Raw genomic sequence first — 14,257 nt, 5'->3', positions numbered from 1 at the left:
CTATTTCCTGGGAAGGAACACCAGCCCCCCCCAGCACAACAAAACCACAGAGAAGAAAACAACCCAGAACATGAACCACAAGGGGAAGAAAAACTGTCTCATCTTCCCAAAATCTTGGGAGAAAGACCACAAGGCTGCACCCCTGAAGTTCAGCGACAACCTGATTCTGTTGGCATTTCGCTGCCCCCGTTTCGGAATTTTCAAAATGCCGGACACAAAGTGTGTAACCAAGGTGCCACAGAAGCAGGAGTCCCCAAACCAGCCTCAAAAGCGCGTATTGTGCCGATTCCCTGGGGCCCTGGAGCTGACGGGGGGTTCTGGGCAGATTTCAGAGCAGCTGCCTCCCATCGCAGAACGCAGAGACCCGGTGCCACCTCAGGGCACGCAGCGCCCACGACAAACACCCCAGGAACCAGCCCCAGCGTACTGCAGGGGAGGGGAGGGACACAAAAAAGCCAGACTGTTTGTTTTTCCGGGTTTATTGTGGCGAACATCAGCGACACTCAATGGTCAGAAGCAATTTGCCAATTCCAGTGCTGTGTGGGCATCGCGCAGCCAAGCCTCCTCCTCACAAACCAGTCAGCCACCGCCGTTGGAACCTGTTCCTGGAAACGGCCGTTACTCCCTACGAGGACTCGTTAACTCACGTCTCGTCCTCTGACCCCCAGGACTTTACGTTCTCCTTCTCTCCAAACTTAATTCCCTGCACACAGCTTTGGAATCGTTCTCCTCCTGCTTATTGAAGAGTCACTGTAGAAAGCGGAGAGGACCCCGGAGAGACGCAGAGCCACACCGGCTTTCCCCCTCCTGGAAGTGGAACGTTCCTTAGAGCGCGTTCGTTAGTTGAAAATTAACCGCTGAGCAGCTGACAGGTATTTACAAAGGCCACCAAAGCTCCTTCCCAAGAAGGGCTGCGTGTACGTTTCCACGAGTGCATTGAAACGGCATTGCCAGGCACGGGACAGACGAACACCCCTCGTCCCGTTACTGAGGGTAAAGCTCCACTATCATCGCGTGCCCCTGCAAAGGGGAGAGAGAACGGTCACGGGAAGGACCAGTTATCCCCGACACGCCCTCCACGGGAGATGCCACCTCCCCACTGTCTTGAAACAAAAGGGGAGATGAAAATCCAGAGGCGATTCAAGAGGAAGTGGTTTGGTGGCTCCAGGACAGCACAGATGTGCTCCAGGCTGGCCAAGGTGCCACAGCCCCCCCGGGCCAACGCACCACGCTCTCCTGAGGGCCAAACTGGGAATTCGGGGAGGCGGCAGCATCGGGACCGGCGCCCCCAGGTTACAGAGGGCCAGCCCTGCAGCATCGTTACCTGCCCTCCTGCAGCACAGGCGGCAACCAGGCCGTACTGTCCCCCCTCCTTCTTCAACCTGTGGGCCGCAGTAATCACCAGCCGGCAGCCAGTGGCTCCGAAAGGGTGGCCCAGCGAGAGGGAGCCGCCCCAGGTGTTGAACTTCTCCAGAGGAGGGGCCCCGACCTGCGGGAACGCACAGAGGGACAGATCGCTTCACCTGCTCACGGCAACACCGAACCGCCGGCGGCCCAGGCCGGCCGTACGATGCTCCTCGGCACGACCGGTGACCGATGGCAGCAGAAAACCGTGCCGAGGGCTTTACTGCCTCTCCTGCCCCCAGACAGGGACACCCCGTGCTCTCAGAAAGCGTGCAGAAGGACTGAGCCCCTCGCACCGGTTTTAATTCCCTCCCCTCCAACAACGACTGCGATGGCGCTAGATCTCCACCTCCCACGGACCAGGGCAATGCCGTCGTTCCCAAAGAAACCGCTCCCACTGCCATTTGCTGAGCCAGCGTTCCAGAAACATTGCTTCTCCTCACCAAAGCCCTGTTTTGCAGGACCAGCACGCTCCGCTGCAGCGTGGAACTCACGCAATCCTGAAGTGGAACCAAAGATGGAAGCGTCCCGACCGCGTCCTTACCTTGGACTTTCTGCCCATGTAGTTTTGTGCAAACCAGTCCGAATCCATAGCTTTCAGGTTCGCCAGTATCTGCCCCTGCAAGGGAGGGGAGGGCAACGTCAACGAGGAAACGGCAGCCTTCGAGCAAAGCCTGCGGACAGCGCTAGCAAACAGGAGGTGTCCTGAGGCCCGCTACAGCCACAGAACCAACACAGCCGACCGAGAGCAGCCTTTTCCAGGATCAGCCCTGACGACCAATGTCGGCTCGACCCTCGCTAGAAAATGACGCTGTCCAATTAACAGCCACCTCGCCACGCAACGCGTATCCCCCCTCCAGCAGCAGATGACGTGCAGAAGTGGTTTCCTTCATACGAGGGTCTTGGAAGAGAAAGATTAATTTTTTTAATTGTTTTTACATATTATCTTAGAAGAACCTCTATTTCTTCAGTGACTTCAAGCAACATAAGCCACTCTCAGCATGGATCGTGTCAATGTGAAAATGGACATTTTTTAAACATACACTCAGTACTCATATTTAGACATTAATGTAGAATTACACCTGACAGCATTTACGAAGGTCTTAACGAAAGCGGTCGTCATCTACAGAACGGCACTGTCCAGTCAGAGGCGTCCTTAGCCTTCAGAGAACTTACAGCAAAAGCCTCGTGGAATTCAAACACGTCGATATCGGCCATGGTCAGACCGGCCTTCTCCAGCACTTTGGGAGTAGCGTACGTTGGGCTGAAAAGAGTTAAGAAACACAAGTCTCACATGAATTTGTTTCCTCGCATTCCCTCTCCCTGGGGCGCGTGGAACAGGCTCTCTGCCCGTCCCGCCCCAACTGAAACACAACCCCAAGTGACGTCGGCTGGCAGCGACACGCCGCCGTGCCCCCCAGCAAAGCGGGGGGAGCGTTTCTGCCCCAGCCGCTTTCCCGCGTGAGCCGAGTCACACCTCGCACGCCGCCGCTCGCCCCTCTGCGAGAAGGCCTGAGGCGGCAGCGTATCCCAGGAGATACTTCCCAAAAACCACACACCAGACGGCACGTCAAGGCTGCTGTGCCAGCACGGACTGCCAGGAGATGCTCCCCACCATCGGCACCTACCCCAGCAGCAGCTGGTCCTTGGGATCCTGCGACACGTACACAAAGTCCCTGCGCAGGAGAAACGCCGTCAGTAACGGGAGCAGGAGCGGGAGGAAGCGAGAGCAGACGTCAGAGGCCACGCAGAGCGGGTTTACCTTAGGTAGGCCTTCGGTTTGTATCCCAGCGCCAGAGCCTTCTCCTCGGACATAAGCAGAATTGCCGACGCGCCGTCTGTCTGGAACGGGCAGACGAACCCCGTGAGGTCACCGCCTGAAGGGCAGGCACGCCCTGCGCCACAGGAGCCCGACAGCCCTCCCGCGGGACAGCTGGAGAGAGAGGACTCGACACGACCGCTCATTCCTGGGGCCGCAGCCCACGCTGGCCCACAGACCTGCGGCACGGAGCGCACCAACGGCGTTTCAGCTGTTCCTGACACCAAGGCGGTGGCGCTACCAGGCTTCTCTACGTCCCTGGGTGCGCCAGAGAGATCTCTCCTTCCCCCTGGGGATTGCAGGGTGAGCCTTAAAGCGGCAAGCTTAGACTGAAACGCCCAACTGCCAGACCTACAGTGCGGCCAGTCCCATCGGGGAGGGAATTTCTACACGTGCCTTTGAATGAGCAACCCTCGGTGCTTTCCTGCAGCTGCCTCTTGAAGAGCGCACAGCCGAAGCTCAGGGGTTTAGCTCTCCATTTTAAAACTGAACTGAATACAGTTCAAAGTTACCCCTGAAAAATCCCACAGCAGTGACATCACAAAGGAGATAACTCTTTCCCACAGGTTACACCAGGCTGGTCTACGTGCCTGCAGGAGGCAGAGGGCAAAGCGGACAGCGTTCCCCTCCGGCTCACGCAGGGCTGGGAGCGCGCATTACCAGGAAGGAGGAGTTGGCGGCTGTGACGGTTCCGTGCGGCTTGATAAAAGCCGGCTTCAGCTTGCCCATCTGCTCCATGGAGGAAGGTCGGATCCCGTTGTCTTTGGTAACGGTATCTTTGCCTGTCGAGGGAAAAAAGCATATTTGAACTAAGAAAGTCAGCAACATGCGTGAATCTGCGCATCAGGAGTTCAGCAGAAAAAAAAAAAATGCTTTTTATGAAAAGTGGGAAGAGGAAAAAGGAAAAATCCATTCACGTTGTCTACTGAACATGGCTGAAAACAGCACTTAAAATTTGAAGCTACATTACTTTCTCTGTGACAACTGCAAAAATGAAGCGCTGCAAACTATTTACTGTAAGAAAATATTACCACCTGGAAAACCCAGTTGATAAAAGAATTTAAATTCAGATTATACAGCCTAAATTGGAGAACCTGGCATAAATCAGTACACACTTCTGTGCCAAATTTTGAGGAAGGAAGAGCACTGGGAAGAACCAAATATATGCATCTTTGACAATACCAACTGCTTAAATAAGCCGGTTAACGAAAAGTACCGATTTTAGCAGAGAGACCGTGGGTAACTGTGGATCTACAAAAGCAAGGTCTCTCTAGGAAACCAACTCCACTGTACAAGCGCCCCAAATTAACGGGTACAGCAACGCGTGCCCACCGGCGACGGAGGAGGCTGGAAATCAGGCCACAGAGCTTAAAGTTCCTCCCTAAACTGCTTCCTATCTGAGCAACGCCTGCGAGGGCTGCTGAACTGGGGTCCGCCAACCGGCTCACGCTTCAGCTCTTCCCACCCAGCACCTGCGTTATCGGACCAGGATTTTATGAGGCTTTCTATTTGTCAATAGCCTGGGGTATAAAAATGGGTTCTCTCGCCTGACTGAAAGAACAGGGGGATTCTTGGTCCAACAGTTGTGGTTTTCCGCGCTCTGTCATCACGTCAGCAGACGTACCAGGTGGGTACAACAACATTTAGATGTGCAAGGATTACACGTTTAGATACGCACCCTTTAGAAACGCGCTGCTACGTCAGCAGCTCTCCAGGGACAGAGGGCATTTCAAAGGGTTAAAATCTGTATCAGACACACAGAACACCGTGGATCTGACCCCAGGGCTTCCCCTCCTTTTCTAAATAAAATATTTCTTTATTTAACTAGCACACGCGAGCAACGAAGCACGCGCGCTTTTACCTGGCACTTTGAAGGGCACCACATCGAGGAGCAAGCCTCCGTCCTGGGCTTTCTTGGCCAGCGTGTGCGAGCGGAGGGCGTACTCATCTTGCTCCAGACGGGAAACGGCGAAGGCAGCAGCCAGCCGGTCGGCAGAGTGCCCCATAGTCTCGCTGGTGGAGAACTCTGCCACAGCCGGGAGCTACAGCAGAGAAAAACCAAGTCAGCAGACAGGCAAACACCCGTCCCTGGGCAGCTCCGCGAAGTTCAGAAGCTGGCTAAGCCCTGCAGTCAGCCAGCGAGGCCCTCCCGTTTCTCAAGCAGAGCAGCTGATATCAGAGCTGTGTGATTAACACTCGGCAACCTGACCAGAAGGGACTTGGTCAAACACATCAGAGGAACTATCGCTTTCTAAGATTTTAGAAAAAAAGTGAGATGAGCTTAGCTTTCACTCTTCCAGCAGCACACAGGAAATCCCTGCAGGAAGCCCGCAGCTTTCCTATCGCATTTGGACTGCGGATCTCATCTCTGCTGGAGGTTCCTGTACGCACACCGCGCTGCGCTCAGGCTGACGGCAGCCAGCAGCGGCACAGACGCACGGTTTGCCCGTGAAGAGCTCGGGGGCGTAAGCAGGGAAGTGCTTTTCCTTCCTGCCTCCATCGTGTCACAACTCCCCTCTCACCACCTCCAAGACAGGGAAGAGCGGCTCCCTCCGCAGCAGGCTCCTGACATGAACCGGCTGACGCTCGATTCTCAGCGGGGCCCAAACGCGGGCGCTGAACCGTGTTCAGCACCTGGCAGGATTTGGCCGGTGCAGTAATCGTAAGGCCTACTTAAGATGCATTAATCAAACAACAATTACATTCATAACGGAGGATGCTTCTCTCCGATATTAAGCACGTCACTTCTATTACATAAGAAACAAAAATCCTTCTGACCCTTTCAAACCCTTGCATAAGTTTTATACTGATGGAAAAAAGCCTCTACTTTGTAGTCTCCAGCAGAAGGAGAGGGAGGTTTTGAAATAAGTCAGATTTACAGAAGACCAACACGTAAGAAGACAAAGCAAATCCTACGAGATGCTGTAATCAACTGCAGTCTTAACCTACAGCACAGGACAGAGATCCAACGAGCCGCAGGCTGCCAGCTCTCCCCTCTTAAATCCTCTCCATTGAGGCTAAAACATTACCCAAGTCAACTTGTGTCACATCTCCTTACAAAACTGTTTAGCTTAGATGTCTAAATGCCTGGGAAAGAATTACCTCAGGAGCAAAGTGGGCAGGGCGAATTTTGGAAATCAGAGAGAGCTTTTGGCCCAAGGTCTTGGCTCGGTTCAGAGTCAGCATAGTCTTCCTCATCTTCCTGCTGTGGCGAATGGGAACGTCTGACATCAACTCCACACCCCCGGCTACGACGACGTCGCACTGCCCGGCCGCGATCATCCCCACGCCTGCAGAACGAGAGGTTGCCACGAGAGCTGTGGGGAGGAGTGACGCTGACCCCATCAGTGCCTTGGGTGCTACTACATTGTATTTCCCTCGCTACAAGACAGACATTGAGGTGCTGGAGCACGACCAGGGAAGGGCAGCGAAGCTGGTGAGGGCTCTGGAGCACCAGTGCTGTGAGGAGCGGCTGAGGGAACCGGGGCTGTTCGGTCTGGAGAGGAGGAGGCTGAGGGGAGCCCTCATCGCTCTCCACAGCTGCCTGGCAGGAGGGTGGAGTGAGGGGGGTCGGCCTCTTCTCCCGAATCACTTGTGATAGGACAAGAGGAACTGGCCCCAAGTTGTGCCACAGGAGGGTTAGGTTGGATATCAGGAAACGCTTCTTTACTGAGAGAGTGGCCAGGCACTGAACAGGCTGCCCAGGGCAGTGGTGGAGTCACCGTCCGTGGAGGTGTTCAAAGAACATGCAGACGTGGCACTGCAGGACATGGCTTAGTGGGCGTGGTGGTGTTGGGCTGACGGTTGGACTAGATCTTAGAGGTCTTTTCCAACCTTAATGATTGGATTCTATTCCAGAATTTCTTCAGATGCTTACTCACATTCACTAAGCAGTGCAAGTTAGGTGAGGGATGCAGAGGAGCTGCTAGGCGCCTTCTCAAACCCACAGCTCGCTCTTCCAGCCGACATACCTGTGGTCATAGCCTGGTTTGAAGAAATGCAAGCCATGGTGACCGTATGGGCTGGAGTTTTGTCAGAGAAACCCGCTCCCAACGCAGCCTACGAGCGACAAAGAACGGCTGTTAAATCCTGCACCTTCTGCTCCACGGGGTCAGAGCTACCTTCTGCCCAGCAACACCCCTCTGCAGACCAAGCTGAGAGCAAGCACATCAAGTTTTCATTCAGCCAGTTCCTGCAGCAGCTCTTCCCTTCCCCAGACTCTGGAAACAGGAGGAGCCGGCAGCTGCCAAGGCTCTCAGTCACGTCAGGCAGTCACTGGCCCCCCAGTAACAAAGGGACAAACTAATCACACCCCTCACAGCTTCAAAAGAGCTTCCAGCTACCTGACACCATCTTTGCTTCACCCTGTTTGCAAAGACAGCACGTGAAAGGAATTCGTTAGGCCCCTCGGTCGGAGGCATCGTGACTTGCTTTACACAGAACAGGAAACATTTTCTGCAGTTCCAGAAAGCAGTGTCTCGTTCCACCCAGCCGAGAGCACGGCCTCCCACCACGGGAGAACAGCTCACAGCACGCCCTTCCCTAGTTGAGACGTGGCCAAGTAGTTTAAAGTTCAGCAGTTGTTCCCAAGTTAAAGTTACACCGCAGCCTCATCTGACTGGCAGGTGACCAAAGCAAGTGTTTGCACACACGCGGCGAAAGCGGCCGGTGGAACTGGACAGCCTCGTCACCTCTGAAGTCTCTCCAGCCCAGGTTACATCATAGTTTTGCCCAGTTGCAGAAAACAACAGCGCAGGCTCCAGATTACAGAAAATCACATGCCGCCTCCGTAACGTTACTTCAAGGGACCAGCTTCTTTCTGTGTGTAACACAGGAATTGTGCTTTCTGCCTGCCAGAAAGGGCAGCTAAGCCACTCCATTTCAAATTATTCACAAGCTGCATCTGATCACCAACTGAAATAAATAAATCCCTCAGTAAAGCAGCGTCACAGCAGGCTCCGCTCCTCTCAAGTACTTTGCACAGACCAGCATTGGAGTCCAACCGGTAGTTAGAGCGATCAGCAATCGTTAACAAAAGCTTCCCTTTCAGGAAAGAACCAAGTAGAAGCTTTGCAGCATTGAAATACTCTTGATCAGTGGCAGATTGCAACAGGAGCTGCAGTCCCACACAGTTATTTGACAGACAATATTGCACAACTAGTGCAAACTCCCAAATTGCATTTAAATGAACCAGAATACTGGAATTTTTTTTTTTTTTTTTGCAAGTGTTTGTCATCTTCAGACTATCCGCAGAAATCAGACTCGCAGGGGAGATGCCGCACGTAACCCACCTCTCTGGCAACGTTACTCGTTTTCACCTCCTGGATCACCGTGCCATAAACAATGTAATCCACGACGTCCCGTGGGACACTGGTCCGGTTCAGCAGCCCCCTCAAGGGAAGAGCACGACACACAGAGTTCGCACCGTGTACGCAACAACCCTGTCACAGCCCTCAAGCGTCCTCTTCCCACCAGCCTGGCTGGAGAACAGGGCAACGACGGAGCCGCCCCTACTTCAGAAGGAATCTTGTGTGCACAAGTACTCGATGAGTGTAACCGACCACACGCTGCAAATAATCGTGGCGATAGCATCGCTATAAATGATTACGTACTTTCATTAAAGCCTTCCTCCATCAGTAACTCCTCTTCTGCAGCACACTGAAACCCCCTCAACGTCCAGGACACAGCCCTCACGCGCCGAATTACCCTGTCTCGGCTAAACACGATGTTCCGATCTGCCGTGACCCCGCATCCAACCTCATGAGCTTCCCCTGGGCCTTGAAATCCCCCTCCCCTTCGCCATAAAGCCTTCCCCTTTCTCAGCAGCACTTCGCCCTGCTCCTCGGCAAAACAAACCCTCTGCTCCCGACGTGGAGCTAACGACCTCCGGCTTTTTTAAACTGCAGCTGAACGGACAGGCAAGACGACAGAGTTAGCTCGTTACTCCCGTTGCCGGTTAGTTTTCTCTGGACTGCCCAGACTCTAAGCACATCTCAAGGGAAGCTACCATTTCTGTATTAAGAAAATGACGTGTGATCAGGATTCAAATTAAGCAAAACTCGTCAAGCGGGACAGCAATGCCATCTCGGTGTACCAATACGCCTGAACTGCTTAAGCCACCTACTAAGGTGGTGGCAGACGGTGAAAAAAATGGAACACCTGGATTGCACCGTTCAGAGACAAAGCTGGAGCCTTGCCTTCCAAATCTGCCGAAGTCACAACACTGGGACCCCAGCAGTTCAATAAAAGAGAGCTTTTTGGGCCCTTCTAGTATTCAGTTTACTTACAGCAGCGCTGCTCTTGCCAAGTCATGTGGCATAAGATCCGCATACCTGGAAGTCAAAGAAGACAGGGAGAAGCTCAGAGGTGTCAGAAACCGATACAGATGTCTACGTCACCTCTGCAAGCGCGCATCGGCAGCTGGTGACGTACCAGAAATGCTCTGCTGCATTTACAATCAAACATTTCACGCCCCAGGTTGTGAAGACTTCCTGTGTACAGGACGGCACACAATCGCTGTACTGAAAATACTGAAAAGCCGCAGTAACAGAACAAAGAAATCCCTGCTCATCCCAAGAGTTAGGCCTGGCCCTAATCCAGCTGTGAGCTTGGTGGCATAACAGTCCCGTAAGAGGAGTCCACAGCTGATTCTCTGCACCTGGCCCGTTAGTTTTGTGAAACTTGTTGCTTTATCTGCTCTAGATTCACCAACAGCCTCCTCTAGACGTGCAGCATAAATCCTCATTCTCCTCGCAATTCATATCCACGGGCAAATCTCCTTCAAGACATGTTTCTTCACCAGGTCAGCTGGAATTACTCTAGCAGCCTAACTCGTTGCCATTTCAGTACTTTCAGGCATAAGAATAACCACATTAAAATGAACAAGTCAACCGACTTTTTTTCGCCGCAGAAAGATTCTACAATTAACCGAGTCAGTACATATTTTCTTCTCGTACTTACGTGGTGCCAGACTGTAGGAAGGGAATACGGACGCCCTCCACCACCACGATATTCTTCACGCCACTTTTGGCCAAGGTCTTCTTACTCTTAGGCTGGACTGCTAAGAGAGAAGTGACTGTTAACAACAATGGCAGCAAGCTCAGAGTAAGATCCTGTTAAAACTACCAAAAACCAGGGAAATTGTTCTCTTCCAGCGCGTAACTCAAAAGCAGAGCAGGTAGGGCAGCCGGGCTGTAACCGTGCCTCTGTCAGGTTAATTGTGTGATCTGTGAAAAATGATTTGACAACTCAGTATGTCCCCCATCAGCAGAGATCCATCTACAGCCACGCTGAGGCCACGGCACAAAGGCACGCAGCTCCCAGTCTCTGTTACCACTGGGAAGAACACTGCAGGAAGAGGTACCTCTAAAAATGCTGCACAGCTTATAATACGAGTGAGGCAGGCCAACGTCAAAGCCCGAGTGAGATCTCTCACTCGGGGAGCTGCAAGGACTGCACATAGCAATCCCCCTTCCACAGTAACTGCCTACATATATGCTGCATACGTAAAGGGGAGAGAATTCCCGGTAAATCAAAGCACGGTTGAAGAACTCAACTAACGTTCACTCCCACAGGCAAGCAGGAGCAAGAAGAGTGCGTACACTTGCTGCGGGTAACTTGCCACTTCTCTGTATGGCGGCCAAACGTGGGCAGATTAAACCCAGCTAAATCCGGTTGGAGATGTCCCTGCTCCTGGCAGGGGGCTGGGCTGGGTGGCCTTGAACGCTCCCTTCCCACCCAAACCCTCTGTGGTTCCGTGATCCCAAACACCACGCTCAAGCAAGCTGCAGTACGAAACTCCAGCAGCGTTCTCGGGTTATACAACGCTCTCAGCGCAAAGCCAAGGAGACGAAGGGGAGCTGCTGCCCAGGCCAGTTTCCAAAATCCAGGCAGCTCAAAGCATTAGAGCCACCTGAGCAGCCCCCCTAATGAATCCCAGATCACCCCGACCGCTCAGTGAGGGGCACAGCTAAAACCCCTCATAACTCCGTGCTCAGCGGCTCCCCCGAGACCCGAGCCTCTTACTGGTCTCACTGGACCTTCAGAGCTAATTCCACCAGCTTCTCCTTGTCAGGGACAATCCCCTCCCCTCTGGGCAAGCGACCTGGTTGTGCCCTGGCAGCTTACAAACCCCGAGCTCGGCCTCTCTGTTTAGATTCTAGAAATAGCAATCTGTCAGGTGACGGCCGGGCGCGAGCTCGGGACCGGGCAGAGCTGCTGGGCGCGAGGGGCGTGCAGAGGTTGAGGGGACTCTGCTGCAAACAGCAGTTTGCCTGCGGCTTTATTTGCTTGCAACTTTCCTGAACTCAGGCTGTCTGCAGTGTATTTCTGAGATTTACAAAGAACGAGAAACTGGAAGAGGGAGGCAGCTTCAAAAATAGTCTTCTCTAGCACAGACCCACCGGTGTTTTCACTTTACCTGCAGCTTGTAGCTGTGAAGAGCAGCCGAGCGATCGAGCAACTGGAAAACAAGAAAGAAAGAAGTAGGATCTGTCAAATCTTAAACGTTAAAAGCATTTCTAGTTTCCGTAAGAAGTTTTTAAAAAAAAAAAAAAAAAAGATAATGTCATAGTAAGACAACTGCACCTGAACATCTGTGAGATATCGTTTAGTTTACTTTGCTCATAAAAGTGATCATCTCACCAGTCCACATGGGATTCCTCCCACACCAGATGCGGGAAGGGACAAACAGGACAACAACGGAATTAGTTATTTAAAAAAAAACCCACTGTCATCTTTTTTAAGGTGACAACGGAGCAGAGATTCAGACACAAGCCTCCATTCCAAACCCAAGGCTTAAACACAACTTCACGACCTGCCACTTCAAGCTGTTAACAAACGCAAAGACACTCACAGGCCCTGGCAGCCCACGCCGAGGAAGCGGGGAGGTTTCTGACGGCACGGGTCAGCATGGAAGTCATTTTGATATCCAGAGAGCTGGAGAAAGACTGGTATTAGTGCAATCCGGTCTATCCAGAACAATTTCCAGGTAAGCAACGCGCCTGCTTCACACGCAGCCAGAAAAGTGAAGAAACAGAAGACGCTCCGAGGGCAGCAGCACAGAGAATGACTTCCTGGTACGCTTTCCGAACGCGAGGAGTCTGGCTTACGCCTGCGGCCTGCGAACGCTCCTGTAAATAAATACTCACCGCCCCGGTGAGCCAGCCCTGTACCAGCAGCAGCAGTTTTCAGTTCCCCTCCCCAAAACTGTTCCACCGCTTCCCCACTGGAAAATTGTCCCAGCGCCCAGCCGGTCCTGCTGCCAGCGTGACTCTCCTGACGCACTCTCCTTGGCACAATTTCACGCCGCTGCCCCTCATTTCAGCCGTTGATGCCAGCCTCAGTAACTTCCCTCGCGTATCCCCACGCGAAGCAGAACAAGTCGGTACCTGCTACCCCAAAAACCTCCTCTGCAGCCTTCCCAAAGCTCGCTCCAAAACAAGGTTTCCCTACAAACAAATCCGCACCTGCAGTTTTTTATTGCTCGGGGCAAAAAATGGTCCCTGCAGCTCCAGCTCTTGGGCTGCTTCACAGCCACGTTCAGAAAACGTTTCAGAAAACAGACTTCCTCCTCCTGCCCGGCATCCTCCTCCGTGCCATCTCCCTCTGTGCTGAGCTCCCTCCCCACACCCGACGGAAGCTTTTCGCAAAATCTTCCCTGCCCAACTGACAAAGCAGGTCCCCAAACCAGACCCGCGCCGCCGCTCTCCTCGCAACGCGCCCACTGACCTCGCCCCCCACGACGTGCGCTACTCCCCGCGTTTTCGGAAGCCGGCTGCTCCCCCAGCGCCCCGACGAGACCGCCCTACGCACACACATCTGCCAAAGCTCCTTCTGGAGCCCGCAGCGGCTGCCCCGCTCCCGCAGCGGGCCCCGCTCCCTTCCCTCTCTCCGCACACAACACCCCCGATCCTCGTACACCCCGCCGCACCTTTCCAATACACACCACACACCCGCCCTGCGCGCTCACTGCGCACGCAAGCTACGCCCCCCACACCTACCCCAGACCCCCCATGCCCCACAACTCCTCCTCACCCCCCAAGACAGCCCCACGCCCGCTCCTCATCCCTCCAGACCTCCCATACCCCACACCCGCTCCTCACCCCCACAGAGCCCCCCACACTCGCTCCTCATCTTCCCAAACCCGCCCTTACTCACTTCTCACCCCGCCCAGACCCCACTCTTGCTCTTCACCCCCCAGACCCCTCTACACACCCTACACCCGCTCCTCGCTGCGCCTGACACCCCCACACCCATTCCTCACCCCTCTAAACACCCCTTTTGCCCCACGCTCGTGTCTCTCATTCCCTAGACCCCCCCCCACATAGCCCACATCCACTCACCATCCTCCCAGGCCCCCCCACACCCCACACCCGCTCCTCAATCTCCCCAGACAACCCCCTACACCCGCTCCTCACCCCCCCAGACCGTACACCCGCTCCCCACCCCCCCAGACCCCTCTCCACACCCCACACCCGCTCCTCAGTCTCCCCAGACAACCCCCTACACCCGCTCCCCACCCCCCCAGACCCCACACCCGCTCCCCACCCCCCCAGACCCCTCTCCACACCCCACACCCGCTCCTCAACCCCCCTAGCCCCCCCCAAAGTACCCCACACCCGCTCCTCACCGCACGCACAGCCCAGAGCCGCTACACACCCACTCCTCAGCCACCCACACGCCACGCACAGGCCACCCCCCCCCCAGGTTCACGCTTAAGGAACCGCACGCACCCCACTAGACCCCCGCCTTCCCAAAATTAGGCAAAACCCCGCCACGCACCCGCCCCTCACGTACGCAACTCGCCGCCGCTTCAATCCGGGACGAACCGATCAGCGCCCCCCGCGCCGCCCCGTCACCTCTGCCCGGGCCCCGCACCGCCCCGCACCGCCGCCCGCCGCGCCGCCACTCAGGAAGGACCCCACCTTTCGGGCTGCCCGCACCACCTGCCTGAGCGAGGCCATTCACCCCTCAACCCCTACCTGCTCCCACCCTCTCTCCCGCCCGCCGCTCCCGTTCGGTATGAATTAAAAA

At 54.6% G+C, this 14,257-nt stretch overlaps 1 protein-coding gene across 4 annotated transcripts; it reads right to left on the bottom strand.

Moving 5' to 3' along the window:
- Positions 1–461: 461 nt before the first annotated feature.
- HADHB (hydroxyacyl-CoA dehydrogenase trifunctional multienzyme complex subunit beta) lies at positions 462–14,096 on the bottom strand. 4 transcript variants are annotated; one of them, XM_086744074.1, is made up of 16 exons: positions 14,021–14,096; positions 12,078–12,160; positions 11,643–11,684; positions 10,184–10,283; positions 9,511–9,555; positions 8,515–8,614; positions 7,195–7,282; positions 6,326–6,513; positions 5,085–5,265; positions 3,884–4,005; positions 3,167–3,246; positions 3,033–3,080; positions 2,581–2,668; positions 1,949–2,023; positions 1,325–1,489; positions 462–1,020 (listed from the first exon to the last, which is right to left on the bottom strand). In XM_086744074.1, exons 2-16 carry the CDS (start codon positions 12,142–12,144, stop codon positions 985–987), a joined length of 1,425 nt encoding a protein of 474 aa, XP_086600200.1. In that variant the 5' UTR covers positions 12,145–12,160; positions 14,021–14,096; the 3' UTR covers positions 462–984. The 4 variants fall into 4 exon arrangements, with proteins under 4 accessions (XP_086600200.1, XP_086600202.1, XP_086600201.1 ...); XM_086744076.1 differs by having other exon boundaries at positions 10,184–10,280; XM_086744075.1 differs by having other exon boundaries at positions 12,078–12,354; positions 14,021–14,067.
- Positions 14,097–14,257: the final 161 nt, after the last annotated feature.

This window comes from Chlamydotis macqueenii, chromosome 3 (genome assembly GCF_036417535.1).
Source record: "Chlamydotis macqueenii isolate bChlMac1 chromosome 3, bChlMac1.mat, whole genome shotgun sequence".
Taxonomy (NCBI): domain Eukaryota; kingdom Metazoa; phylum Chordata; class Aves; order Otidiformes; family Otididae; genus Chlamydotis; species Chlamydotis macqueenii.
Note: the sequence above shows the minus strand (reverse complement) of the source record. Positions and strands in the feature narration are given on the sequence as shown.